The sequence below is a fragment of the Rhea pennata genome, chromosome 2 (assembly GCF_028389875.1).
Source record: "Rhea pennata isolate bPtePen1 chromosome 2, bPtePen1.pri, whole genome shotgun sequence".
NCBI lineage: Eukaryota > Metazoa > Chordata > Aves > Rheiformes > Rheidae > Rhea > Rhea pennata.
In genome coordinates, this window is record NC_084664.1 from 164,271,814 (window position 1) to 164,298,737 (window position 26,924).

Genomic DNA, 26,924 nt, shown 5'->3' on the forward strand with positions numbered 1-26,924 from the left:
CCCCCTCCCACGGAGACCCCTGGAGCCCGGGCCCCCGGCTCCGCTGCCCCCTCCCCGTCCCCTGGGGGCCCAGGCGTCCGGGTCCCCCTCCCCCCGCGCGGCACGTGGCGTGTCCGGGGGCAGCGCCCCCCGCCCCCCGCCTGAGCCCCGCCCCCGCCCCGCCCCCTCCCGAGCCGGCGCTCGGCGCTGCGGGACCGCGACCGCAGCGAGTCGAGCCGCGCCGCGCCGCGCCGAGCCGCGCCGAGCCGAGCCGAGCCGAGCCGCGCCGCGCCGCGCCGCGCCGCGCCAGGCCGGGCTGCCATGGCCGCGCCGGGCCCCGACGGGTTCCAGTTCGCCATCGACCGCGGCGGCACCTTCACCGACGTGTTCGCCCGCTGCCCCGGGGGCCGCGTCCGCGTCCTCAAGCTGCTCTCGGAGGACCCGGGCTACGACGACGCGCCCACCGAGGGCATCCGCCGCGTCCTCCAGGAGGTGAGCCCGCCCGCCGCCCGCCGCCCGCCGCCTGCCCCCGGCACCGCGCCCGGGACCCCCTGCGGGACCCCCCGGCACCGCACCCGGGACCCCCCGGCACCGCGCCCGGGACACACCGCGGGACCCCCTGACACTGCACCCGGGACCCCCCCGGCACCGCGCCCAGGACACACTGCGGGACCCCCTGACACTGCACCCGGGACCCCCCCGGCACCGCGCCCAGGACACACCGCGGGACCCCCCGGCACTGCGCCCGGGACCCCCCAGCACCGCGCCCAGGACACACCGCGGGACCCCCCGGCACTGCGCCCGGGACCTCCCAGCACCGATCCCGGGACACACCGCGGGACCCCCTGACACTGCACCCGGGACCCCCCGGCACCACGCCCGGGACACACCGCGGGACCCCCCGGCACTGCGCCCGGGACCCCCCGGCACCGTGCCCGGGACACACCGCGGGACCCCCCGGCACCGCGCCCGGGACCCCCCCGGCACCACGCCCTGGACCCACCCCGGGACCCCCCGGCACCGTGCCCGGGACACACTGCGGGACCCCTGGCACTGTGCCCGGGACCCCCCGTGGGACCCCCCGGCACCGCACCGCAGGACCCCCCTCGGGGACCCCCGGAACCTCCCCATGGGACCCCCCGGCACTGTATCCCGGGATCCCCCATGGGTCCCCTGGGACCCACTCCTGGGACCCCCCCGTGGGACCCTCCCCCAAGACCTGCTGGGGACCGGAGCCCCCCACGCCGGGGTGATGGGGCCGAGCTGCGGAGCCGGATGCCGAGCCGTGCCGCCGCCGTCCGGCAGGAATGCGGGGTGGCGATGCCCCGCGAGCGCCCGCTGGACACTTCGCGCATCGAGTGGATCCGCATGGGCACCACGGTGGCCACCAACGCCCTCCTGGAGCGCCGCGGCGAGCGGGTGGCCCTGCTCGTCACCCGCGGCTTCCGCGACCTGCTGCACATCGGCAACCAGGCGCGGCCGCGCATCTTCGACCTGGTGAGCCGCGCCGTCCGCGCGCTGCACCGTACGATCCCTGCACCGCGCCGTCCCCGCGCCGTCCCCGCGCTGCACCGTGCCATCCCCGCGCCGTCCCCGCGCCATCCCCGCGTTGCACCGTGCCATCCCCGCACCCCGCCATCCCCGCGTTGCACCGCGCCCCCCACTCCTCGCCCCGTGTCCTCTGCCCCTGGGCAGACGTCCTTGGAGTGGTGCGGGAAGGACCCGGATTGCCCGGCCGGGCTCCCTGCCTGCTTCCTTTTTGCACCGCTGGGCCCCTGCCAGGGCCCCGCGCCAGCGCCCAGCCGCCTGCCTGGCTGCCCGCCCACCGGCAGCGCCGTGCGCCGGGGGGCCGGCGCTGGGGCCGCGGCTCCCCTCCCGCCGTGCAGGGGGCCGGCACGTCCCCGTCCCCGTCCCCTCTGCGCAGGAGGTGGCGGTGCCCGAGGTGCTGTACGAGGAGGTGATCGAGGTGGACGAGCGGCTCATCCCCTGCCAGCCCGGCTGCCAGCTCCCGGGCAAGGAGGCCCTGGAGGTGCTGGCAGGTGGGTGCCGCCGGCGGGGGGCACCGGGGCGGCCCCCGCGGGCCCCTCCGACCGCCCTCGCTGTCCCCAGGCTCCACGGGGGACTCCCTGCTGCTGCAGCGGCCCCTGGACCTGTCGGCGCTGCGGAGGGACCTGGAGGGCGTGCTGGCCCGCGGCGTCCGCAGCCTGGCCGTGCTGCTGCTGCACTCCTACGCGTGAGTCCCCGGGCGGGCCGGGCGGCGCCGGCGGGACGGCGGCCCCCCTCCGCGGCGCGGCCCCGTCCCACCGCAGCCCTGTGCCCCGGCAGCTGGCCGGGCCACGAGCAGCAGGTCGGGGCGCTGGCGCGGGAGCTGGGCTTCGAGCACGTGTCGCTGTCCTCCTCGGTGATGGCCATGGCGCGGGCCGTGCCGCGGGGCTACACGGCCTGCGCGGACGCCTACCTCACCCCCTGCATCCGGCGCTACCTGGAGAGCTTCCGCGCCGGCTTCGCCGGGCAGCTGCGGGTGAGTGGGGCCGGGCCGCGCGGGGCCGCCGCCGCCGGCCCCCCGGCCGCCCGCCCCACGCGCCCGCTCTGCGCCCTAGGACGTGCCGGTGCTCTTCATGCGCTCCGACGGCGGCCTCACCCCCATGGGGCAGTTCAGCGGGGCCCGCGCCATCCTCTCGGGGCCGGCGGGCGGCGTGGTGGGCTACGCCGCCACCACCTACCGCCGCGGGGACGGGCGGCCCGTCATCGGCTTCGACATGGGAGGTGAGGGCGGCGGGCGCCGGCGGGGCCGCGGGGCCGCCGCGGCCCGGGGACGGTGCTGACCGCGCCGCCCAGGCACCTCCACGGACGTCAGCCGCTACGCCGGGGACTACGAGCACGTCTTCGAGGCCACCACGGCCGGCGTCAGCATCCAGGCCCCCCAGCTCGACATCAACACGGTGGCGGCCGGCGGCGGCTCCATGCTCTTCTTCAGGTGGGCGGCCGGGGGGCCCGACGCTGCCCCCAGCCCCGCGGCTCCGCCGCCGGCACCTGCCTCCCGCCGTCTGCCCCCTCCAGGTCCGGGCTCTTCGTGGTCGGCCCCGAGTCCGCGGGGGCCCATCCCGGCCCCGCTTGCTACCGGAAAGGTGAGGGCGGCGCGGGCGGGCGCCGCGGGGTCCCCGGCGCCGCGCTCACGTCCCCGCCTCGGCGCAGGCGGGCCGCCGACCGTCACCGACGCCAACCTCTGCCTGGGCCGCCTGCTCCCGCGGTACTTCCCGCGCATCTTCGGCCCGGGCGAGGACCAGCCGCTGTCCCGGGACGCGGCGCTGCGGGCCCTCCGGGAGCTGGCCGCCCGCGTCAACGCCTTCCCGGCCGGCCCCGGCCCCCGGGCCCCGCTCTCCGTCGAGGAGGTGGCCATGGGCTTCATCCGGGTGGCCAACGAGGCCATGTGCCGGCCCATCCGCTCCCTGACGCAGGTGAGGCCGCGGGCACGAATCCGGCCCGCGCCGCGCCGCGGGGGCAGCGGGTCGGGGCTGCCGGCGCCCGGGGGGGGGGTTTCCGTGCTCGGGGAGGGACGGAAGTCCCGTGTGCACCTTCTCCCCCCTCCCCGACCCCGGCAGGCGCGAGGCCACGACACGTCGCGCCACGTGCTGGCCTGCTTCGGGGGCGCGGGGGGGCAGCACGCCTGCGCCATCGCCCGAGCCCTGGGCATGAAGGAGGTCTTCATCCACAAGTACGTGCGCGGGCGGGCGCTCTGGGGCGGGCGCTCTGGGGCGGGGGTGCCCGGCCCCCCCGGGCGCTCTGCGGGCTGCCCGGGCGCAGGACGCGGCGCCCGGCGCGGGACCCCGCGGGGTGGGTGTCGGTGTCGCGCAGGTACAGCGGGATCCTCTCGGCCTACGGCATGGCCCTGGCGGACGTGGTGCACGAGGCGCAGGCGCCCTGCGCCCTGCGCTACGAGCCCGGCGCCTTCGCCCGCCTGGACGGGCGCATCGCGGCCCTGGAGCAGGAGTGCGTGGAGGCGCTGCGGGCGCAGGGCTTCTCCAGGTACCGCCGCGGCCGCGGCCGGCCCCGCGCCGGCGTGCCCCCCTTCCCCGCGCTCACCCCGCTCCCCTCGCCTTCCCGCGCAGCTCCCAGATCTGCACGGAGGCCTTCCTGCACCTGCGCTACGAGCGCACCGACTGTGCCCTCATGTGCTCGGCCAAGGGGCACCCGGCCACGCCGCAGTCCTGCCGCGCCGGGGATTTCCGTGCCGCCTTCGCCAGCAGGTCGGTCCCGGGCGCTGTGCACCCCGTCCCTGCCGGCTGCCGCGGCCCCAGCTCGGCCCCCGGGCGCAGAGCCGGCCCTGCCCCACGCCGCCTGCGCCCAGCCTGCTCCCCGGGGTGCCGCCGGGCGCGGGCAGCGCGGCACACAGCGGGCGCCGGATTTTTCCCGGCCGCTGGGCGCCCACAGCCGGGCACTGCCCGCCGCAGCCAGCGCCCGCTCCTGCCCCGCAGGTACATGACGGAGTTCGGCTTCACCATCCCCGACCGCGCCGTGGTGGTGGACGACGTGCGGGTTAGGGGCACGGGCAGCACTGGGATCAGCTGCGAGACCCCCCTGGCCCCCAGCGGGAAGCCGGCCCGCGTGGAGACGGTGAGGGCTGCCCCGGGGCCGGGCCGGCTCCCGCGGGGCCGCCGGAGGAAGGGGCGACCCCGGACGGGACTCGGGACTCGGCCGCGGCCCCCCAGGTGACGCGGTGCTACTTCGAGGACGGCTACCTGGAGACGCCGGTGTACCTGCTGGAGGAGCTCGCCTGCGACCACTCCATCCCCGGCCCCAGTATCATCATCGATAAGAACAGGTGGGGGGGGGCCGGGGGCGGCCGGACGCCTGGGCCCCCGCCTCGGCGGGGAAGGACGCTAAGGACTAGTCCGAGGAGCCGGGACGAGTCCGCCCCGTCCCTGGCCCCGGGGCAGGGAGAGGCGCCTGCCTCGCCGCGCGCCCGGCCGGGCTCTCGCCCCGCGGGGCCGGGCGCAGCCCCCCGTAGCGCAACGCCACGCCGCCTCTCCCGCAGCACCATCCTGATCGAGCCGGGCTGCACCGCCAGCCTCACGCGCTTCGGGGACGTCTGCATCGCCGTCGGCTCCGGGAAGCCGAGCCCCGTCGGCACCCAGCTCGACGCCATCCAGCTCTCCATCTTCTCCCACCGCTTCATGAGCATCGCAGGTGCGGCAGGGCCGCCCCGGCCCCGAGCGGGGCGTGCAGCGGGGCCAAAATTCTGGCGGTCGGGAGGGAGAGAGCTGCGGGGACACCCGTGGGAGCCGGGCACGAAGGGGGCTCTGGGGACGGCGCCGGTGTGGTGGCTGGGGGCATTGCGGGGTGGGGGGCTGCTGCCCCCACGCCAGCCCCCGCCCCCCTTCTCAGGGTCCGCCGTGGCCCCTCGGTGCCCCCCGCAGAGCAGATGGGCCGCATCCTGCAGCGGACAGCCATCTCCACCAACATCAAGGAGCGGCTGGACTTCTCCTGCGCGCTCTTCGGGCCGGACGGGGGGCTGGTGTCCAACGCCCCCCACATCCCCGTGCACCTGGGCGCCATGCAGGAGACCGTCCAGTTCCAGGTACCAGGGTCGCTCCGGCAGCCCCCCAGCTCCCCGCTGCCCAGCTGAACTGTTCCCCCTCTCCCCCCGGTGCCGTTCCAGATTCGCAACCTCGGCGAGGACCTCCGAGAGGGCGACGTGATCCTCAGCAACCACCCGTGCGCGGGGGGCAGCCACCTGCCCGACCTCACCGTCATCACTCCTGTGAGTGGGGGGCACCGGGGGCACCTGGGGGGCTGCCCCCTCCGTGGTACTGGGCTCAGCACCAAGCTCTCCGCAGGTCTTCTGGGCCGGCGTCCCCAAGCCCGTGTTCTTCGTGGCCAGCCGCGGGCACCACGCGGACATCGGGGGCATCACCCCCGGCTCCATGCCGCCCCACTCCAAGACGCTGCGGGAGGAGGGAGCCGTATTCGTCTCCTTCAAGCTGGTGAAGGATGGCGTCTTCCAGGAGGAGGGTAGGCTGGCGCTGGGAGGGTGCCGTGTCGCGGGGTGCCGGGGGGTCCTGCGTTCCCCGCCCTGCTCCTGCTCATCCGCTTCCCCGGCAGCGGTGACCGAAGCCCTGATGGCGCCCGGCCGCATCCCCGGCAGCAGCGGCACCCGCAACCTCCAGGACAACCTGTCGGACCTGCGGGCCCAGGTGGCCGCCAACCAGAAGGGCATCCAGCTGGTCAACGAGCTCATCGAGCTCTACGGCCTCCAGGTGGTCCAGGCCTACATGGCCCACATCCAGGTAAGGGCCACGTGCCGCCCGCCCGCCCCCGGCCCGCCGCCCCCGTGACGCCCCCGTGACGCCCTGCCGTCCCCAGGCCAACGCCGAGGTGGCCGTGCGCGAGATGCTCAAGGGCTTCGCCGCCCGCTGGGGCACGTCGGTGGAGGCTGAGGACCACATGGACGACGGCTCGCCCATCCGGCTGCGGGTGCAGGTGGACCCGCAGGAGGTGAGCCGGGTCCCGGCTCGCCCGTCCTGCTCCGGGATGCCGGAGGGCCCCCGGGATGGGCGGTGTCCGGGAGGAAGGGGAGCCAGCCGGGGGGCCGAGGTCGGGGGGCCGCGTCCCAGCCCCGCTTTCTGCGCAGGGCAGCGCCGTGTTCGACTTCTCCGGCTCCGGCCACGAGGTGTACGGGAACTGCAACGCCCCGCGCGCCATCACCCTCTCCGCCCTCATCTACTGCCTGCGCTGCATGGTGGGGCAGGACATCCCGCTCAACCAGGTGGGCGCCGCGACCCCCGCGGCCGTGGGGCGGGCGCCGCGAGGCTTTGGGGGCAAGGGGACGTCCAGCTGTGGGTCCGGGCGGAGCTGGGGCTGACGGCTCTCGTCCCCCCCCCCAGGGCTGCCTGGCCCCCGTGCGGGTGGTCATCCCCAAGGGCTCCATCCTGGACCCCTCACCCGAGGCCGCCGTGGTGGGGGGCAACGTGCTCACCTCCCAGCGGGTGGTGGACGTCATCCTCAAGGCTTTCGGGGTCTGCGCCGCCTCCCAGGTAGGGCGGGGGGCCTTGGGGGGCGCGCAGGGGGCCGGCTCCCTTGGGAGGAGGGTCCTGGGGGCCGGGGCCTGCCAGCCGCCCCACGGGCTGGGAGGGTCCTTCTCCTCCTCCTGCTCCTCCTCCTCGTCTCTCCCCGCGCAGGGCTGCATGAACAACGTCACCTTCGGGAACGAGCGCGTGGGCTACTACGAGACGGTGGCGGGGGGCGCGGGCGCCGGCCCCCGCTGGCACGGCCGCAGCGGGGTGCACACCCACATGACCAACACCCGCATCACCGACCCCGAGATCCTGGAGCAGCGGTGGGTGCGGGACCCCCGGCGCCCCCCGGCACCCTCCCCCCCATCGCCCGCGGCTGGCTCTGACGCCGTCGTTTCGGGTGTCCCCCCCCTCACCCCCCCCGCCAGGTACCCGGTGGTGCTGCGGCGCTTCGAGCTGAGCCGGGGCTCGGGGGGCGCGGGGCGCTTCCGCGGCGGCGACGGGGTGCTGCGGGAGCTGCTCTTCCGCGAGGACGCGGTGCTGTCGGTGCTGAGCGAGCGCCGCGCCGTCCGGCCCTACGGCCTGCAAGGTGAGCGCGCCCGCCCCCCGCCGCCCCCCAGCCCGGCCCCGCTCCGGCCCCGCTCTCACCCCCCTCCTCTCCCGGGCAGGGGGCAGCCCCGGCTCCCCGGGGCTCAACCTGCTGCTGCGCCGCGACGGCCGAACCCTCAACCTGGGCAGCAAGACGTCGGTGCCGGTGCGGCCGGGGGTAAGAGCGCGGCGTGCCCCCTCCCTTCGCCGTGGGGCCGGCCCCATGCTGGTGAGGGGCACCGCCACTGCCGCCCTTCTCGCCCCGCTGCAGGACGTGTTTTGTCTGCGGACGCCTGGCGGCGGCGGCTTTGGGGCACCCGGCACCGCGGGAGACCCCGAGGACGGCGCGGAGCCGACGGCGCCCCGCAGCTTCGCGGAGCGTGGGAGCCTCTTCGACTACCGGCGGGCGCAGGAGGCCGTGTGAGGGGGCCCGTGCCCTCCCCGGCCCCAGCCGCCCGCGGTGGGGCGGCCCTGGATGCGCACGCCCCACGGGGCAGCCCTGGGCACATGTACCCTGTGGGGTGACCTGGCCCCTGGTATGCACATGCCATGGGGCAGCCCTGGGTACATGTACCCTATGGGGTGACCTGGCCCCTGGTATGCGCACGCCATGGGGCAGCCCTGGGTACATGTACCCTATGGGGTGACCTGGCCCCTGGTATGCACACGCCATGAGGCAGCCCTGGGCACATGTACCCTGTGGGGTGACCTGGCCCCTGGTATGCACATGCCATGGGGCAGCCCTGGGCACATGTACCCTGTGGGGTGACCTGGCCTCCAGCATGCGCACGCCGTGGGGCAGCCCTGGGCACATGTACCCTATGGGGTGACCTGGCCCCTGGTATGCACATGCCATGAGGCAGCCCTGGGTACATGTACCCTGTGGGGTGACCTGGCCCCTGGTATGCACATGCCATGGGGCAGCCCTGGGCACATGTACCCTGTGGGGTGACCTGGCCTCCAGCATGCGCACGCCGTGGGGCAGCCCTGGGCACATGTACCCTATGGGGTGACCTGGCCCCTGGTATGCACACGCCATGGGGCAGCCCTGGGCACATGTACCCTATGGGGTGACCTGGCCCCTGGTATGCACACCCCATGGGGTAGCCCTGGGCACATGTACCCTATGGGGTGACCTGGCCCCTGGTATGCACACCCCATGGGGTAGCCCTGGGCACATGTACCCTATGGGGTGACCTGGCCCCTGGTATGCACACGCCATGGGGCAGCCCTGGGTACATGTACCCTGTGGGGTGACCTGGCCCCTGGTATGCACATGCCATGGGGCAGCCCTGGGTACATGTACCCTGTGGGGTGACCTGGCCCCTGGTATGCACACCCCATAGGGTAGCCCCAGCCTTGGGCACATGCACCCCAGGGGCAGCCCCAGGCACAGGCGCCCTGTGGGGCGGCTGCATGTGCTGACCTGGCCCTAGGTATGAGCACTCCGTGCGCCCCAGGTTTGTGCCTGCTGTGGGGCAGCTCTAACCCACAGAGTAGCCGTAACCCCAGGTACATGCCCCCAAAGGGCAGCCCTAGCCGCAGGTACACACCCCCTGGGGGGTGACCTGGCCTCTGATACGCACACGCTGTGGGGCAGCCCTCAACCCCACATACACACATTCCAAGGGGCAGTCCCCCAGCCCCAGCTACATATCCCATGGGGTGGCTGCAGCCACAGGTACATGTGCCCCATGGGGGTCCTGCCCTACACTCCCAGGCAGGGGGGACTTAGAGCCACTCCGCCATGGGGCAGGGCACAGGCTGCCATGGCAGGGCCTGCCCTCTCCTCCCTGGCCCCACAGCGCTGCCCTGGCATTCACACTTGTGCCTCACCGCCCCCAGCTCCTGCAGCATCCCGGTGCCCATGGGGCGGATGGGGCGGGCGGAGGGGATGAGCCCTGTGCTGTGGCCCTCACCGTGCCTCACGAGCTCGGTGCCTTCCAATAAAAGCACCTTCAGAGCCTGTCCAGCGTGGCCATGCGTGGGGCAGGCAGGATGGGGCCCTGCCATGGGCCCCTGTCCCTTGGCCCCATGGCTCGAGGCAGTTTGAACCTGGCCAAGCTGGGGACCAGGGCCATCCCCGTCCTTGGCGCAGCGCACGTCAGCGCACAGCTGGCCTGTCGCAGAGCTGGCTGCAGCAGCAGGACAGAGGAGGCCAAGGTGGGGAAGAGGGTGCCAAACACAGGCAAGCTTTGGGGACCCCCCGTCTGTCACCCCAGCAGTGGGGAGGGAGGCAGCTGCATTGCACCGTTTCAACCGGTCATGGAGCTGAGGAGCCCCAACCCGGGGGAGATCTTGTGCAATGGTGGAGCCCCATGTCCTGTGGGACCCCATGCCCTGGTGGGACCCACTCAGTAGTGGGGCCCCATGCAGTGTGGGACCCCACGCTTTGGTAGGGCCTTGAGCAATTGTGGGGCTCTGTGCAGTGGCAGAGCCATGTGCCATGGTGGGGCCATGCGGAGGTGGGACCCTGTGCGGTGGTGGGGCCCCATGCTGTGGCAGGACCCTGTGCATCGATGGAGCCCTATGCCACTGTAGGTCTCCCTCCATTCCGTGGTGGGGCTCCCTCCCACAGGAGCTCCTCATGGCAGGAGCCCAGAGCTGCTAAAAGCCCTTGGTGACCTGATAAGCACTGGCTGGACAGGAGCCAGGGGCGAGGTGACAGGGCAGGGGCCACCCCATTGCCCTGATGGCCCATAACTCCTGGGTGGGGACTAAAGGCCACAGAGCTTGTCACCTGCTGAGCCCCAGGGTGGACGGGGTCCCCTGGGCCTTGCAGCAGCAAGGCATGAACAAGGGGGCTGCTCCTGGCCTGGCTCCCTGGGCTGGGGGCTTGGTGGTGGGACATGGGGCTTGGGAACAGGACTGGGTGCACAGTGCAGCCAGGGGCTCTGGGAGGAGACTGGGGTGCATGGTGCAGCTGGGGGCTCTGGCATGGGGCAGGGCACGTTGCACGGCTCTGGGGGCTCAGGGACAGGACTGGGGAGCGTTGCGTGGCTGGGGGTGGGGGTGGCGGGGATGTAGAGACGGGACCAGGGCCTGTGGCAGTGCCATGGGGCACGGGGCCAGGACTGTCACCCGATGCTCTCCTCCGGGGCCTGCCCAGGGCTGAGGTCCGGGAGGAGCAGGGCCCATCTGTGCAGGGTGAGGCTCCAGGAGACCTCACCCGCCCCCCCATTAGCAGCCTGCAATCAGCCCCACATCCCTGCCTCCTCCGCCCCCTATAAAACCCGCGGGATCCGAGCAGCCAGCACCCACTGGGAACAGCCGGCGCGGAGCATGGTGATGTCCGTGCAGGGTCCCCCCGGCGAGGTGCCCCCCGGCCCCGGGGAGCCTGGCAAGCGCCCCAGGCGGTGGCAGCGCTACCTCCGGCACCCCAAGGCGCCCTACAGCTTCGGGGGCATGATCGCCCTGGTCATCCAGGCTTCCCTGGAGAAGCGGCTCATGCTGCGGCAACTGAGTGCCTGCTGGCTGGCGAGGCCCCACGGGAGCACAGCCCGCACCTCGGCTACGTGGGGCCTCAGGGCCGTGAGCTATGGGGCGCCTGCCCCACGGCAGCTCCAGCTGCAGGGCCAGGGGTGGCCAGCCCTGGTGCATTGAGCCGGGTGGGGGTGCCAGCCCCATGGCAGCCCCGGGGTGGAGAGCAGCAGGGTGTTGGCCCCATGGCAGCTGCAGCCCTGGCTGCAGGTCCTGCAGGTTTGGGATGCTCCAGGGTCGGGCTCCACCATGTCCCTGCAGATCCACGAGCAAGTGGCCACCACCTTCCCCAGTTTCTCGCCCAGCTACAGCGGCTGGAAGGACTCGATCCGGCACAGCCTCTCGGCCAGCGCCTGCTTCCGCAAGGTGGGCACGGCCAGGGCAGCGGGCATGGGGAAGGCAGATTGGGTCCAGTGGGGCAGGAAGCCCCATGTGAGGGCTTGTAGAGGTGTGAGGGGCAGGAGCACAAGAGCAGTAGGGTTCAGGGGACTGGGGGCAGGAGAAAGGATGAAGCGATGGAGTTAGCGGGGGGGCATTGGGGCAGAGTGGGGTTTTGGGTAGGTGGGTGCAAGGGAAGGTTTGTGCAAGGGGTTTGGGCAGAAGTGGGGAATTGCAGGGGTATTTGAGGCAGGAGGGCTGGGGATGCAGCGGGGTTGCAGGCAGGGGTGTGTGCGTGACCTCTGGAGATGCAGTTGGGTTGTGCAGGGGGGCTGGGGCAGGAACAAGGCAGGAGCAGGGATGTTGCATGGTGTTTAGGGCAGGAAAATTGGGAATACAATGAAGTGCAAGTGTGCTGGAGGGCTGGATGTGCAGGAGGGCTGGGGCAGGGGCGAGGGGCGAGGGAGAGAGGGATTGCAGGGGTATTTGGGGCAGGAGGGTTGGGATGCAGTAGTGTTGCAAGGGCAGGGTTGGGGCAGGAGGAGGGGGCTGCAGGGGTATTTGGGGCAGGAGGATTGGGATGCAGTGGGGTTGCAAGGGCGGGATTGGGGCAGGAGGAGGGAGCTGCAGGGGTATTTGGGGCAGGAGCGCCAGGGCTGAGCGGGGATGCCCTGCCCTGCCGCTGCTGAAGGACCCTGCCAGGCCATGGGCCAAGGGCAACCAGTGGGTGGTGGGCACCAGCCTGCTGCGCCCCCGGGAGCTGTGGCGGCAGAACACGGCGGTGGCCCGCCGGGATGGCTCCTTCGCCCGTGACTTCAGCCCCTACGTGCTGCACGGCCTCCGCTACCAGCCCCGGGGGGGGGCCCGCCGGAGCCCCCCGCGCCCCGCTTCTCCAGCTCCTTCTGCATTGAGGTGCTGCTTGGGGATGCGCCCCGGGGAAAGCTGTTGGGGGACCCCTGCCTGCCCCCCAGCCCCTCCCCGGCCCGAGGAAGCCACAGGGCCGAGGGCAGCCCCCTCGCCTGCCCTGCAGCCGCCTGCCCCCCCCGCTGCCCCCCCCACCCCGGGGGTGCCTGGATCCCCACAGCCTGCACCGGCCCCCTCCCCTGCTGCAGCCCCCCGGCCCCTGGCTGGCTCCCGGCCCCCACTGCCGGGCTGCCCCCGCCTCTGCCACGCTGAGCCCCGCCGGGACCGGCCACGCGTCCCGGGAGCTGCCCCGGCGGCGCACGAGCCCCCCAGCTCGACGGCCTCGACGGCGCGCTGCTCGGCGGGGGCAGCAAGGCACCGGCGCCCCGGGCTCCGCGCCGCACGGCCCCGCCGCCGCCCCCGCGATAAAGGCGCTGCCGCGCACCGCGCCGAGCACCGCGCTTTTATTGCTCCCGGTTTGCTACAAGCGCGGCGGCCGCCGGGGCAGCGCCGGGCCGGCTCCCTCCCGGCGCCTCCGCATCTTCCGCCGCCTCGCCCGCCGCCCCGACGGGGCGCAGGGCGGCCGCGGGCTCGGCCCCTCGGCTCGGGGCGCCGCTCCGGGCCGTCACGGCAGCGCCGGCCCCACGGCGAGCCGGAGGACCACGGGCAAGTGGTCGGAGCGGGCGGCCAGCTGGGTGACGACGGAGACCGCCTCCACCTCCTGCCGCAGAGGAGGATCAGGGCGGGGGGGGGGGGGGAAGGGGGGCCGCGGCACCCGTGCCCCCCCGTCGGGGATCCCGGACCCCGCTGCACCCAGCCCTGCTCGGGGCCCCATGGCTCCCGCCCTCCCTCCCCCCCCCCGTCAGAAGTCCCGGACCCCGCTGCTCCCCAGCCCTGCTCGGGTCCCTGCGACTCCCTCCCCCCCCCCCCATCGGAGGTCCCAGACCCCACTGACCCCCAGTCCCAGAGGCTCCCCACCATTGAGGGTCCCAGATCCCGCTGCTCCCCAGCCCTGCTCAGGTCCGTGCAGCACCTGGCTCCCCGCCATCGGGTGTTCCGGACCCCCACCGCCCCCCAGCCCTGGGTCTGGCGGCACCCGGCTCCCTGCCGTCGGGGGTCCCAGTCCCACTGTTCCCCAGACCCGAGGCCACAGCATCCAGCCCTCTGCCGCCTCCCAGCCCCACCCAGAGCCCTGCAGCACTCGACTCCCCACCGTCGGGGGGGCTCAGTCCCCACCACCCCTCAGCCACGGGCCCCATGGCACTCAGCACCCCACCACCCCCCTTCCCCCCAGCCCTAGCCAGGGCACTGCGGCGCCCGGCTCTTTGCTGTCGGGGGTCCTGGCTCCCTGCTGCCCCCCAGCCCTGGGTCCGGCGGCACCTGGCTTCCTGCCATCGGGGGTCTCGGACTCCACTATCCCCCACCCTAGGACTGCATGGCACCCGGCTCCCCATCGTCGGGGGTCCGACAACCACTACCCCCGTGCCGTTTGGCTACACACCGTCGAGGCTCCTGGCTCCCCGCCCCCAGCCCCGGGACCGGCGGCACCCGCGCCCCCTCGTCGGAGGTCCCGGACCTGCCGCCCCGGTGGCGCCCGGCTCCCCGCCGTCGGGGGTCCCGGGGCCGCCGCCCCCCAGCCCGGGGCCGCCCCCGCGGCGCGGGCCTCACCGTGCGCAGCGCCACGGGCCCCAGGTGCTCGCGGTAGAGGATATAGTCCAGGCGCCGCCCCCGCCAGGGGCCCCGCGCCGCCGGGTCCGGCCGCCCGTCGGGGAGCACCGGGCCGGCCAGGTAGCTGCGGCGACCCGCCTCCTGCTCCAGGGTGCTGCGGGGGTGGGTGGGGGGGTGGGGGGGTGTCACGGCCGGGGGGCAGGGCTGGGGCCGCAGCAGCCCCGGCCCCGTCGTGGGGCGCCCCCCGCCCCCCCGGAACCCCCCCCGCTCACCGCTTCAGCCTCTCGGGGCTGGACACCGGCTCCTCGTAGAGCTTCAGGGAGTTCAGCAGGGTGCCTGCGGGACGGGACGGGACGGGGCGGGATGGGATGGGATGGGATAGGGACAGGGATAGGGCAGGACGGGATGGGAGAGGTGAGAAGGAATGGGACTGGACAGGGTGAGACGGGACAGGACGGGATGGACCGGATGGGACGGGACAGGATGGCTTGGGATAGGGCGGGGCAGGACGGGATGGGATGCTATAGGACAGGGAAGGACCGGACGGGACAGGGCAGGACAGGGTGGGACCGGATGGGACGGGGCGGGATGGAGCAGGATGACATGGGGCGGGGCAGGATGGGACACAGCAGGACAGGATGGGACCGGAATGGGAATGGGATGGGACAGGGCACTGAGCAGCGCTGGTACTGCCCCGCGCTGCAGCCAGGTGGGCACACTGGGGGCGGCAGGACACCATGGGGCCGGGCCAGGCCAGGGCCGGGGTGGAGCGGTGGGGCCGGCAGCCAGTACCTATGGCCCAGGGCTGGTCCTGGCCGGGCCCGACGCGGCACGGGTCCCAGTAGTCCTCGAAGATGCGGTGCGTCTGGTTCATCTGGTCGCCTGCGCGGGGGACACCAGGGACGTGTGTGGGCAGCCTGCTCCACCTGCAGCCCCCCCTCTTCGACCCCTGCCCCACGGCACATGCCCTTCCCCAGACCCCCAGAGCACACCCCCTCCAGACCCTTGCCCCATGGCATGTGCCACCCCCTAGACCTCCACAGCATGCCCCTGCTCCAGACTTGCTGCCCACCCAGCAGCATGTTCCTCCTGCCCCATAGCACATGCCGTTCCCCAGAGTGCTGCCCATAGCATGTGTCCTCACCCAAACCCCCAGGAGCATGCTGCCTGTAGACCCCCTGCCCCACGGCACGTGCTCTCCCCAAGACTCCCAGGGTGTGCTCTCCCCAGACCTGCCCCCCAGGTTCTGTATGCTGCTGCCCCCTGATGTCCTGCACCCAGAGCATATCGACCCCCCCCAAACCCCACACAGCGGCCCCGGCCCCACCTTGGGAGCAGTTGTCGAAGTTGAGGTCTCCGCAGTAAACGTCGAAGGCCACCACGTCGCCGCGCTCCTCGGTGGCATCCCGGAAGAGCTGCATCCAGTGCAGCCCCAGCGTGAGCTGGGCGTTGCGGACCTCGGCGTCACCTGTGCGGGGATGTGGCATCACCGCCGGCCTCCCCCGGCACCCCCTCCTCGCCGGGACCCCCGCCGGCGCACGCAGCCCCGTGCCCCCCACTCACGTGCAGGCGCCTGCAAGTGGGTGCAGCTGAGGTAGCCCACGATCCTCCGGCCCTGCACGGAGCCCAGCAGCACCTGCGAGAGGCGGCGCCGTCAGCGCCCGCCGAGGCCGGGCCCAGGCGTCCTGCCCCCCACTGCCCCACACCTGCACGGAGAGCAGCCCCTTGGCGGAGAGGGCGTCCTCCCGGGCGCCGTTGGGGTAGCAGTGGTACTGGGCGGCCAGCACCGGGTAGCGGCTGGCCAGGAAGAGCCCGCTGTTGAGCAGCTTGAAGCCGCCGCAGCAGCTGTGCAGCCCGTAGGCACCCACGTCGTAGACGATGTGCTCGAAGGAGCAGCCCAGCTGCCGGCGCAGGAGGGCGGCCGCCCCGGGGTCGAACACCTCCTGCAGGCAGAGGAAGTCCGCGTCCGCCGGGAAGTGCTCCTCCACGTTCCCACGCTCCTCCACGTTCCCGCGCTCCTCCACGTTCCCGTGCTCCTCAGCGCCCCTGCGCCCCTCGAGGTCCCCGTGGCCCAGGCCGCCGCTGCCATCGTCCTCGGGCACCTCCACGACCACGCTGTCCCAGGGCCGGGGCTGCCCGCCGGGCTGCAGCGGGGTGCAGAGGGTCACCCCGTAGCCGCTCGCCGCCCTGTGCCGGGGAGGCACCAGGCTGGTGCGGGTGCTGGCGGGGCCCCAGGGTGCCGGTGCCAGCTCGCGGGCCGCGTAGGCGGCGCGCTGCAGCGTCTGGCCCAGGTTGCTGAACTTGGCCAGCCCGCTGGGCAGCAGGCAGAGGTTGGCGCTGACGAAGGTGAAGGTCTGGCGCTGCTGCAAGGCCCAGGCCTTGGTGGGCACCAGGCCCACCACATGCTGGTAGGCGAAGGGCCGCCGCGCCGCCTGCACCGGCAGCCACAGCAGCAGCCCCAGGACGGCCACGGGCAGTGAGAGCAGCAGCAGCACGGAGCCCGCCAGCCCAGCCAGCACCCGCCAGGTGTAGGCGCAGCAGCACTGGCACCAGCCCCGGCGGTGCCTTTTCCTCTCCGCCGTGGTCTCCTGCAGGTCAAGGACCAGGTTGACAGCCCAGAAGCCAGGGAAGAGCATCCCCTGGGCCAGGCAGTTCAGGGCCGCCAGGGCCTGGCTGGAGAACGGGGACTCCCGCAGCCCCATGGCGGGCTGGCGTTGGGGTGTGGGGCCTGGCTGGGGGTATGGGGCACCCGGTGGGGGCCCGAGGGGAAGAGCTGATTCCTGCTGCTGCTCCTTCCTGGAGGCTCCAGAGAAGCCAGTGGTGCCTGCAGGAGAAAGGCACTAGGGTCAGGGCATGGCCAGGACCAGCCCACCCTTTGCACAGGTCATAACAAGGCCAGGACCCCCTCTGCTTGCAGCAGCCATGGTGGGGTCAGGGCCCCCCACTGCTCTGCACGGGGCACGGTGGGGCCGGGACCCCTGCTTGCAGCAGCCATGGTGGGGCCGGGCCCCCCGCTGCTCTGCACGGGGCACGGCCAGAACCGCCCCCCCGCGGCCGCAGCGGCCCCGGCGGCGGCGCCGGCCGGACGCGGCGGAGCTGCCACCGTGGGAACTTCCCGCGGCCCCGGGGACCGCCCGCCCCGGCCCCGCCCCCGCCCCGCCCCCGCGGCCCCCCCGGCCCCCCCGGCCCCTCGCGGCCCCTACCCGGCGGGCGCCGCTCCCTGCCCGCGGCCCCCGGACGCCTGGGCCCCCCGGACGCCTGGGCCCCCCGGGGCGAGGGCGGGCTCTGCCGCTCCCGGACGCCTGGGCCCGCCGCCTGCCAGGGCTCCGGCCCAGCGGAGCGAAAGCACCTGCGGAGCCGGGGGGGGGGCGGCGCGGCGCCCCCGCGGCGGGGGTGCGGGGGATGCGGGCGCGGGCGGGCGGGCGGCGCTGCCCGCTCGGCGCTGGCGTCCGCTCCGGCGCCGCCGGCCGCGGCAGGGCCCGCGGGGGGCTGCCACGCCGGGCCTCGCTCCCCTCCGCTTCGGCCTCGAAGCCCCGCGCAGGCTGCCTGCCCGCCACCCCGGCGCCCCGCTCGCCTGCCCCGGCGCTGGCGAGACGTGGGGCGGCGTGAACCGTGGGGCGGCCAGCCCCCTCCCCTGGTCCGGGGGGGAGCCCTGCGGCTCAGGAAGGAAGCCGAGGCTCGGCGCGGGGCCGGGCTGCGTGCCACCCCGGGGCCGAGCCCGCTGCCCCACTCGCCCGCCCCACAGCGCTGCCCACGGCCCATGGTCCTGCGGCTCTGCCGCCGGCAAAGGGGCTCCCGGGCCCGGCTGCGGCGCTGGGCAGCGCCAGGGTCACGCCGCCCCGTCGAGGCCGCGCGGGTCAAGCCGGTGCTGTGGGCGCGATGGGTGCCAAGGCAGGCAGTGAGTCAACCCGCTCCGGCCGGTCCCGGCGCTTCCCGGCTGGCGGCCAGATCCCGGAGGGAAGCTCATTTCCATGGGCAGGGGACCCTCAGTGCCCAGAGGCCCTGGCTCCTGGCACCGAGCGGCCCACCACCACCCCACAGACCCCACGTCCCCGCGCGGCTGGGGGGGAGAAGGCAGCCGGGGCTGCCGCTGCCCCCGGGCAGCATCCCGGAGCGGCACGGCCTCCGGCCGCCCGGCACCGTGACCTCTGAGTCACTTCCGTCCCCGGCCGGCGCGGCACGCTTGGGTCGGTGCCTGGAGGGGCCTGGCTGGCACGTCCCTGTCCCCGTCCCCGTGCCCCGCTCCGGCCAGGCCCTGCCCTTGCTCTCTGACTGCGGCGGCACCATGCGTCGGGGCGAGGAAAACACGCCAAAAACACGCCAAAACTCCTGACCTGGTGCCAGCACCTGGGCTGCGCAGGAAGGGGACGGCGCTGGCGCGTGGCAGCGCGCCTGGTCCCTGCAGCGCTGGCAGCGGCCCCCGTGCAGCCGCCGTGCCCGTGGGCCCCGTCCCGCGGGGACGCCGCGGGCCGCACTCACCTGGGCGACCCGTGGCGCTGGGCGCCATGGCCCTGGGCTCGCCGCCGCCGCCGCACCGTGCCGCGCTCCGTGCCGTCCGGGGCCGGGCGCCGTGGCAGGTGACAAACGCCCACGCGCCGCTCCGCGCACCGCACCGACGTGGCCCTCACCGGGCACCGCCCCGCGCGGCGCATTCCTGCCGCGGGCGCGCTGCGAGCACCACGCGCCGTGCCGTGCCCGCGCCGGGCCCACGCCGGGCCCCGCGCCGCCGCCTCTGCACCTTGCCCCGCCGCTGGCAAGCACCGGCAGCCAGTTTCCCAGCGCCGTAACCCCTTGTGTGCCGCTGGCACATCCCGCGTGCCGGCAGGAAGGAGTCGTGGCCAGCTCCGCCGCCGGGGCGGGGATGTGCCCGGGGTGCTGCGATCCCGAGCCGAGCCCCGCCGTGGGGCGACGGCAGGCGGCCCCGAGCCCTGAGGGAGCGTCCGAGCCCGTCCGGGGCAGGGACACCGGCGCAGCGCGGACCCCGGGGCTGGCCCTGCGCGCTGCCCTGCGGGGTGCTGGTGGCACTGGGAGCCCATCACCCCCGGACGTGGGGCGCCCGTCCCTCCGGACAAGGTGGGCCCATCGCGATGTCCCTGCAGGCAGCAGCTCACTCCAGCTCCAGCCCCAGGATCTCCCCCCGCCCCCCAGTTCCCTGTTGTCTCCATTCCTGGATTACTTTTCCCTCCTGGACAGAAACAAGGATTTGGGAGCAACCCCCTTTGCTGGCAGGTGCCAGCATCCCCCAGACAGCTCACTTGCTGACTCCTTTTATCTCCAATGCCTTTCCAAAATCCCACCCCTTAGGCACAGATTTACTTGCAGTGGTTGCACAAGCGCCAGCGTGCCGAATGGGCTCCTGGGGCGGTGGCAGAAACACCGTGTTTCGGGGAATCAGCTTGCCTTTGCCCTGGTCGTCGAAAATGCTCTTGGGAGCCCGGGGCCGGGCAGCCCGTCGGCTGGGAAACCCCCGCAGCGGCCAACACAATGCTCCAGCCCTGCCGCTGGACACAACGCCCACTGGGATTGAGCACATCCGCGGGACGGTGCCTGCGGCAGGACTGCGTGCGGGGGGCTTCCCGCTCACCCGGCACCCAAACCGTGCTCCTGGGGCCATGCCCGACAGGCGGCTGCTGCCTTGGTCCTGCTCAGACCCTATTGCACGCTAAATTGGCATTGCTCCGGGGTCCCAGCCAGCCTGGACCCTCTTGCACCCTAAATTGGCATTGCTCCGGGGTCCCAGCCAGCCTGGACCCTCTTGCACCTTATATCAGCATGCAGGCTATGCTCACGGTGCTGCACTGGCACAGAGTGGCAGCTGGGTGCTGGAAGTGCCCCCTGCCCCTTGCTGTGCTCCCCTCTCCCACAACACCGTGAAACATCCCCCATTGCCACTCCTCACCTGCAGCAAGAGCTGCCCCTGCGGCTCTCAGGCCTCTCTTACTGCCTGATCAACTTCCTCCGCTCAAAAGCGAAAGGAGAAGTGCTTCCACCTCCGGTGCAGCGTCGCCACCTCCACCCTAGTGCTGCTGCCTCTGCTGCTGCGTCGGCACCTGCACCCAGCACCGCTCCTTGCTCCCTGGCATTGCCTCCTCCAGCCTGGCAGAGCCACCTGCCCCCCGGCACTGCCACCGGCCCCCTGGCATTGCCACCTGCCCCCCGGCATTGCCTCCTCCAGCCTGGCAGAGCCACCCGCCCCTCAGCATTGCGACCTGCCCCCCTCATTCCCTCCTCCAGCCAGACATTGCCACCTGCACCCGGCATTGCCTCCTCCAGCCAGGCACTGCCACCTACCCCCTGGCATTGCCAGCTGCCCCCCGGCATTGCCTCCTCCAGCCCAGCGTTGCCTCCTCCACCCTGGCACCGCCACCCCCAGCCCGGCTCGCAGCCTCCGCACCTGCGTTGCTGCCTGCACCCGGCAGCGCCACTTACCCCCCGGCATTGCTGCCTCCACCCCACGATGGCAGGAGGCTGAGGGGGACGTGGCGCCGGACCCGGGCCGGCAGGACGAGACGGCCGGGAGCCTGGGCTCCCGCGCCGCGGCCAGCTTCCCAGTTCTGCTGGAGGCGTTTCGTCCTGCTGCCCCCGAATAAAGGGAACCAGCGAGGTGCATCCTGGGCGCCCGCGGGGCAGCGGGCTGCGCCGGCCCGGGGCGGCCCGCGGGGGACGGCGGCGCCGCGGCGCGAGGGGCTGCCCCACGGCACGCGGCCCCGGCGCGGCGCCTCGCCGGCAGCGCTGCCAAACGACTCCGAGAAGGGGCTTGTGCTGCGGTTTACTGCGCCGCTCACCAGATGAAGAGGGGCTTGCCGTCCTCCTGCGCCAGCTCCTGCAGGCACTCCAGCAGCAGCAGCACGTCCGGCTGCAGGGCCAGCGGCACCGTCTCCAGCACCACGCGCCGCAGGAAGCCCGGGCTGTTGTAGGAGCGGGTGTCGGGGCCCGTCAGCTCCGGCCGCTCCCGCAGGATCCCGTAGGTGTTGACGATGGACTCGGTGAAGGCCGGGTGCATCTCGGGGCTGTAGCCCAGCGCCTTGAGGCGGTTCATGAGGGTGACGTAGCGCTGGGTCATGGCGGCGCAGGAGCGCTCGTCGAAGCCCGCCTGTGAGCTGTTGAAGACGGACTGGAAGGGGGGGATGGGGTCAGCGGGGCCCCGGTTGGCGCCCCCGCCCCGCCTCGGCACCCCCCTACCATCATGATCTTCTCGGGGATGTTGCTGACGGTGAAGCCGTAGAGGCGGACGCGGTCGGGGAAGATGCTGGAGAGGATCCGGCGGTCCAGCTGGAAGGCGATCTCGCCCACGATGCGCTCCCACATCTGCTGCTTGGGGTCTGCAAGGGGGAGCCGTGGGGCGCTGCGGGGCTGCCGCTCACGCCCCCCACACCGGACGCCCCCTCCCCGCTCCGCCTTGGCACCCCCAGCCCCACGTCTGCCCCCTCCGGCCCACAGGCGCTCTGCTGGGGGCAGCTCCTCTCCCTGCCCGCCTTCTGCTCCCCCAACAGCAGGGCAATCGGGGCCCACAGCAGGCCCTGGCAGAGGGGTAGAGATGCCAGCGCACAGGTTTTGCAGGTCAGAGAGGCCAGTGTGCAGGTTTTGCAGGGTAGAGATGCCAGTGCACAGGTTTTGCAGGGCAGAGAGGTCAGTGTGCCGGTTTTGCAGGGCAGGGATGCCAATGTGCAGGTTTGCAGGGTCAGAGATGCCAGCGTGCAGGTTTTGCAGCGCAGGGATGCCAGTGCACAGGTTTTCCCCTGCTCACAGGCTGGTGCTGCCGCAGGATTCCCGGGGCTGGCAGTTGGTCCCGCTGCTCTGCCATATGGCACCAGCTCTGCCACAGCGCCGAGGCAGCGCCCTGTGCATGAGACCCGCTTCCTCTGGCCCTTCTTTTTCCTTCCCCATTTGCAGGGCTGGTTTGCAGGGCTGGCAGATGCAGCAGCGTGGCTCTGCGGAGAGTCTGCACAGCCTCGTAGGGCTTTGCACCGTGTAAACACCCAGCTGGAGCGTGGGACGGGGACGGCGGGGTGGCTAGGCCCCAGGCTCGCCCCGCCACCTGCTCGCGGGATTTGTGCTGCAGGCAAGAGAGGATTGCAGGGGGATTTGGAGGCTTCTAATCTGCCAGCTGGCATGAGCAGGAGGGGCTGCTCCCCTGGGCAGTGGGGCCGGCACGGCTGCCGTGGGGCATGCGCGGCTCCGGCGTGCTCCGCACCAGGTGATCCCCACGGCGCTGGTGATCCCTGCTGTGCCCCCGGGCACCGCGTCCCCCACAGCTGCCGGAGACCTCGCGGCTGAGCCGCTCCGGCCTGTCCTGCCCCGCTCCCGCTCCCGCCACGCGCTCCCACGCGCCCTTACCTCGGCTGCCGGGCCGCGCGCTCTCCCGGATGGATGCGGGCCGGTCCGCGGCTCTGGCTATCTTCCGCGGATACTCCTTGGGCCGGACGTCGGGCGGCCGCTGGACTGACATCGGCTGCTCCGGCGTCCTCGGCTCCAGCGGCAGCGGCTGCTCCGGCGGCCCCGGGGCCGGCGGCAGCGGGATGGGCGACAGCGGGGCTGCCGGCATCGCCGCGGGGGCCGACTGCAGCAGGGGCTCCGGCAGCTGCTCCGGGGCGCGCGGCTCCAGCTGCGCCGGGAGGGAGAAGCGGGCGCCGGCGGCCTGCAGGTCGGGCGGGCGGCCCCGCCGGGGGCTCTGCTCCAGCGCCTGCAGGTCGAGGGGCGGCTCGGGCAGCGGCTGCTCGGCAGGCGGCAGGGTGTCCGCGGGCCGGCCCCTCGGGCTGAACCTGTCCAGGGGGCAGGAGAACCGCTGCGGGTAGTTCTCCTGGCTGGGGCTGGCTGCAAAGTGGCCTGCGAAGGCTGCAAGGACAAGCCCGGCGGGCTCAGCGCCTCGCGGCACTGGGGGCCGCCGCCAGCCGGGACCAGCCCCCCCGGTGCCCCGACACAGTGGGGCTGCCGCAGCCTCTGCTGCGCACAGGGGCTGCCATGGGGTGGGAGGGGTCCGGCACAAATCCCGGCTATTGCCGGCACAAATCCCGCCGTGCCGGCTGCCCCTGGCTTACTTCTGCGCCGGGTGATGGGTAGGAGCGAGGCGCCGCTGAAGTTGGAGTCCAGCGGGGACGAGGCGACCACCGGCCCGACAGACACATCCTGCTCCGCCAGCTCCGACCCCCAGTCAGAGGTGTTGGCTGCAGGAGGGTGGGACAGGAATGGGATGGGGAGAAAAATAGGGATAGGGAGGGGGCTGGGGACAGGGTTGGAGATGGGATGGGGATGGGGATAGGGCTGGGATGGGGCTGGGGATGGGACTGGGGGACGGCGATGGGGCTGCGGCTAGGGACAGGATGGGGATGAGGACAGGGCTGGGACTGGTGCTAGGGATGTGGACACGGACATGGATATGGATGCGGCTGGGGATGGCAATGGAGACACAAACAGGACTGGGGACAGGCTCGGGATGGGTATGGTATTGGAGCTGGGGACACAGACATGGATGGGGCTGAGGCTGGGGCTTAGAATGAGGATGAAGACAGGGACGGGGCTGAGGTTGGAGACAGGACGGGGATGGGGATGAGGATGGGGCTGGGGCTGGGGCTGGAGATGAGGCTGGGGCTAATGATGGGGCTGGGGCTGGTGGTGGGGACATGGATGTGGATGGGGCTGGGGCTGGGGCTGAGGATGAGGATGAAGGCAGGGATGGGGCTGGGGCGGAGGATGGTGATGGGGCCATGGATGCGGATGGGGCTGGTGGTGGGAACATGGATGCAGATGGGGCTGGGGCTGGAGCTGGGGCTGGGGCTAATGATGGGGCTGGGGCTGGTGGTGGGGACATGGATGTGGATGGGGCTGTTCTAGTGAAAGGGACATGGATGTGGATGGGGCCAGGGCTGGTGATGGGGCCATGGATGTGGATGGGGCTGGGGCTGAGGATGAGGATGAGGGCAGGGATGGGGCTGGGGCGGAGGATGGTGATGGGGCCATGGACATGGATGGGGCTGGGGCTGGTGGTGGGAACATGGATGTGGATGGGGCTGGAGCTGGGGCTGGGCTGGTGATGGGGACATGGATATGGGTGGGGCCAGGGCTGGGGCTGGGGCTGGGGCTGGCGATGGGGCTGGCGATGGGGCCGAGCGTCTGGGTGCCGGGCAGCCTGACCTAAGCTGAAGAAGTTGGAGCGGGTGCCGTCGGGGCGCGGTGTGGGGGTGAAGATGGGCGGCAGGTTGGGCATCATGTCGGGGCAGCTGCGGATGAGCTCGCGCAGATGCTGGTTCTCCTTGATGAGGTCCACGACCCGCTTGAGCTCCTCATTTTCGGCCAGCAGCGCCTGGATCTCGCGCCGCAGCTGGTCATAGCAGGTGAAGACGGCCTGCCCGGTGCTGGACGAGGGCACGCGGGGCAGCGCCTGCATAGCCGCGGCGGCCGCGGCGGCGCTCAGCGCCACGGCTGCCCCGCGCCGCCGCCGCGCCGGGGCTGCCGCCGCCGCATTGTGATGCGCCGGGCGGCGCCGACCCCGGCCCCCCGGCCCGGCCCCCCCGGCCCGGCCCCCCGGCCCGGCCCCCCGACCCAGCACCGCCTGGCCATGGCCCAGGGCCGCGCGCGGCACCCGCACGGACGCCGCGAGGACGGTAGGGTGGCGGCTGGGCAGGGCTGGGGGTCGGGGGCAGGGTCATTTAGGGTCAGGGTTAGGGTCAGAGTTAGGGTCAGGGTCAGGATTAGGTTCAGTGTCGTGGTCAGGGCCAAGGTCAGGGTTAGGGTCAGCTTTAGGGCTCAGGTCCCGGGCCAGGGTGACGGTGGCCATGCCACAGGGGTGCCGGGCAGGGAGGGCGCCGCAGGCGGTGCTGCGCCGCCCCTGCGAAGCCCCGGCTGCTCCCCGGGAGCGGCTCCGGCAGAGGGCCGGGGTGGGCGGCTCCAGGCGCCGTGTCCCCACCGCGCCGTCCCGGCGCTCCCATCGCGCTGGGCTGGGCTCGGCACGGCGCCGCGTGCCGGGCGAGCACGCGGCCGCATCTCCCCGCGCTTTGCCGTTGCAGGCTCCCCGCCGCGGGCCGGCAGCCCTGCCTGTCGGCACTGCTCCCGGGCGTGCGGGCCACCCCGCCGGCCTGCCCAGCCACCGGGCGCCTGCTGCGGCCGCTGCTCGCCCGAGCCCGGGGCCTGGCCTGGCCCGCGCTGCGGCCGGGACCCGCTGGAGACCGGGCCGGGCGGTGCCGGCAGCGCCGCGGCTGGCCTGTGCCCATGCCACAGTGGCGATCGGCCCGGCGCCCCGGCGCGCTCCGCCGACAGCCAGGACAGCGCGGGCTTCTCCACGGCCACGTCGTCCCTGAGCTGCGGCAGCCCCGGGGCGGGCGGCCCGGCGGAGGGGCTCCCGCCGGACCCGGCCATCGACCGCTCCTCCACCGCCAGCAGCGCCGCGGCCCAGCTGCTGGAGGAGTTCCTGAGCCGGCGGGCGCCGGGCGCCCCCAGCCCCAGCACGGACGCCCCGCGGCCGGGTCGGCCCCCTGGCAACGACGGCCGGCCCGGCCACCCCGCCGCCGCCTCCGCCTCCCTGCAGCGCCTGCGCCGGCACGACCGCCGCTTCCAGCTGGCCAAGGCGCGCTTCCAGAGCGGCGCCGCGGCCGAGGGCGGCCCAGTGGCACCCGCAGGGCCCCCGGCCCACAGCAGCCCTGGGCCCCCGCGGCGGCACGGCCAGCACCGGAGGTGCCGGGCGCCGCCGTGCCCAGCTGGCACCGGGTACCTGTGCCACGGCCCCGCCTGGCTCGCCGGCTGCGGCTGCTGCGCCACCGTGGAGGTGGTGGGCAGCTCCGGGCCCTGGCGCCGTGGCGCCGTCTACCACTACTGCTCCCACGAGTCCTGCGGCCAGCGGCGGTGCGGCCGCGGCGCCTGGGGCGAGACCCTGCGCGTCTGCGGCTGCCCGGAGAAGTGCCCCAGCGACCTGCACTGCCGCGCCGGCCCCACCGCCCGCCGGGCCCCCGCAGGGCGCAGCGCCCGGAGCCTGCCCTCCTGCAGCGGCGGCTGCTGCGCCCGCGCCCCCCGCAGCCCCGCGCCCCGGCCCTGCCGCGGAGCTGGCGACTCCGCGCCCTGGCTGGGCAGAGACAGAGCCCCGGAGCCAGGGACCCCTCTGCACCGGGTAGGCACCGGCCCTGGCCGCGGCCCCGGGCAGCAGCGCGGACCCGCCGCCGGCTCACCGCCTCCTCCCTCTTGGTGCAGGCTCCCGGCGGGAAGCGGTGCAGCAGGGACAGGGAGCCGGGCGCCAGCCCCGCGGACGGCTGCGGCTGCTGCAGGAGGCCGGGCTGCCCGCCGGGCGCGCGGAGCTGGAGCAGGGAGGAGCAGAGCTGGGACGGGACCTGCAGCCTCCGAGAGCCAGAGGAGAGCCGGGAGGGCTGGCGCGGGGAGCAGGACTGCGCCTGGGGAGCCGGCCGCCCCGGCGGGGAGCAGGAGGAGGACAGCGGGCCGTGGGAAGGTTGCCCAGCGCAGCCCCCTGCCCTGGACAGGGGCCCCGGCTGGGACCCCGAGCAGCCCACGTCGTGGGGCCTGGACTTCTGCCCAGGCGGCACCAACGTGGTGCAGCTCATCGCCGAAACCTTCGAGCGCCGGGCGCAGCGCGAGGCCGCGCGCGCCGAGCGGGAACGGCGGGCCCAGTACTGCTGGGGGGCCGGGGCTGCGGGCAGCCCCCCCCGGGGCCCTCGCGGCTGCTCCCGGGGCCGCTCAGGGGACGGACGGCCGCCCAAGGGCTCGGAGCGCAGCACGGCCGGGACGCAGGGGGCAGCCCAGACCCGGAGGCGCTGCCGAGCCCCCGGCTGGGACCGACCCGCCTGGCCCTGACGGCACGCGGAGGGCGGACGGGCTCTGCTGCGCTAAATAAAGTGGCTGCTGCTGGCCAGCGCAAACTGCTGCGTGTGGTGGAGGCTGGAACGGGTCGAGCCCCCGGCCCGCGCGCCGCCCGCC

General features: G+C 73.9%; 3 protein-coding genes across 6 annotated transcripts; 1 reads left to right on the forward strand and 2 right to left on the reverse strand.

Annotated features, from left to right (window-relative positions):
* The first annotated feature begins 299 nt into the window (after positions 1–299).
* Positions 300–9,548, forward strand: OPLAH (5-oxoprolinase, ATP-hydrolysing). 3 transcript variants are annotated; one of them, XM_062570763.1, is made up of 26 exons: positions 300–471; positions 1,285–1,476; positions 1,904–2,018; positions 2,089–2,212; positions 2,305–2,500; positions 2,580–2,745; positions 2,818–2,956; positions 3,040–3,107; positions 3,175–3,437; positions 3,582–3,694; positions 3,835–4,005; positions 4,089–4,226; positions 4,455–4,593; positions 4,689–4,801; positions 5,015–5,166; positions 5,397–5,557; positions 5,639–5,740; positions 5,817–5,991; positions 6,082–6,266; positions 6,343–6,474; positions 6,611–6,745; positions 6,864–7,013; positions 7,158–7,315; positions 7,421–7,581; positions 7,661–7,758; positions 7,852–9,548. In XM_062570763.1, the coding sequence occupies exons 1-26, from the start codon at positions 301–303 to the stop codon at positions 8,002–8,004; spliced, it is 3,870 nt and encodes a 1,289-aa protein (XP_062426747.1). In that variant the 5' UTR covers position 300; the 3' UTR covers positions 8,005–9,548. The 3 variants fall into 3 exon arrangements, with proteins under 3 accessions (XP_062426747.1, XP_062426748.1, XP_062426749.1); XM_062570764.1 differs by having other exon boundaries at positions 390–471; positions 1,904–2,008; XM_062570765.1 differs by lacking the exon at positions 300–471 and having other exon boundaries at positions 1,278–1,476; positions 1,904–2,008.
* A 3,396-nt stretch (positions 9,549–12,944) lies between these two features.
* Positions 12,945–19,955, reverse strand: LOC134136554 (sphingomyelin phosphodiesterase 5-like). 2 transcript variants are annotated; one of them, XM_062568467.1, is made up of 8 exons: positions 19,909–19,955; positions 15,716–16,833; positions 15,573–15,645; positions 15,337–15,477; positions 14,802–14,891; positions 14,282–14,345; positions 14,010–14,163; positions 12,945–13,062 (listed from the first exon to the last, which is right to left on the reverse strand). In XM_062568467.1, the coding sequence occupies exons 2-8, from the start codon at positions 16,709–16,711 to the stop codon at positions 12,967–12,969; spliced, it is 1,614 nt and encodes a 537-aa protein (XP_062424451.1). In that variant the 5' UTR covers positions 16,712–16,833; positions 19,909–19,955; the 3' UTR covers positions 12,945–12,966. The 2 variants fall into 2 exon arrangements, 1 of the variants encoding a protein (XP_062424451.1); XR_009957521.1 differs by lacking the exon at positions 12,945–13,062 and having other exon boundaries at positions 14,130–14,163; positions 14,282–14,530.
* Positions 19,956–20,790: 835 nt separating this feature from the next.
* Positions 20,791–24,393, reverse strand: SPATC1 (spermatogenesis and centriole associated 1). Its single transcript, XM_062568585.1, has 6 exons — positions 24,141–24,393; positions 23,048–23,173; positions 22,347–22,844; positions 21,757–21,951; positions 21,192–21,331; positions 20,791–21,123 (listed from the first exon to the last, which is right to left on the reverse strand). The coding sequence occupies exons 1-6, from the start codon at positions 24,391–24,393 to the stop codon at positions 20,791–20,793; spliced, it is 1,545 nt and encodes a 514-aa protein (XP_062424569.1).
* Between the last annotated feature and the right edge of the window lie 2,531 nt (positions 24,394–26,924).

Excerpts from the sequence above, each read along its gene's own strand:
- OPLAH (XM_062570763.1), top strand. The coding sequence starts at position 301 with ATGGCCGCGCCGGGCCCCGACGGGTTCCAGTTCGCCATCGACCGCGGC. Across the intron at positions 5,992-6,081 it reads TGGCGTCTTCCAGGAGGAGG|CGGTGACCGAAGCCCTGATG; the intron begins GTAGGCTGGCGC and ends CTTCCCCGGCAG. Across the intron at positions 7,316-7,420 it reads CCCGAGATCCTGGAGCAGCG|GTACCCGGTGGTGCTGCGGC; the intron begins GTGGGTGCGGGA and ends CCCCCCCGCCAG.
- LOC134136554 (XM_062568467.1), bottom strand. The coding sequence starts at position 16,711 with ATGGGGCTGCGGGAGTCCCCGTTCTCCAGCCAGGCCCTGGCGGCCCTG. Across the intron at positions 15,646-15,715 it reads AGGGGCTGCTCTCCGTGCAG|GTGCTGCTGGGCTCCGTGCA; the intron begins GTGTGGGGCAGT and ends CGCCTCTCGCAG. Across the intron at positions 13,063-14,009 it reads GGCCCGTGGCGCTGCGCACG|GAGGTGGAGGCGGTCTCCGT; the intron begins GTGAGGCCCGCG and ends CCTCTGCGGCAG.
- SPATC1 (XM_062568585.1), bottom strand. The coding sequence starts at position 24,393 with ATGCAGGCGCTGCCCCGCGTGCCCTCGTCCAGCACCGGGCAGGCCGTC. Across the intron at positions 21,952-22,346 it reads CGCGCGGCCCGGCAGCCGAG|ACTCTCCGCAGAGCCACGCT; the intron begins GTAAGGGCGCGT and ends GAGGCTGTGCAG. Across the intron at positions 21,124-21,191 it reads TCCCCGAGAAGATCATGATG|TCCGTCTTCAACAGCTCACA; the intron begins GTAGGGGGGTGC and ends CCCCCCTTCCAG.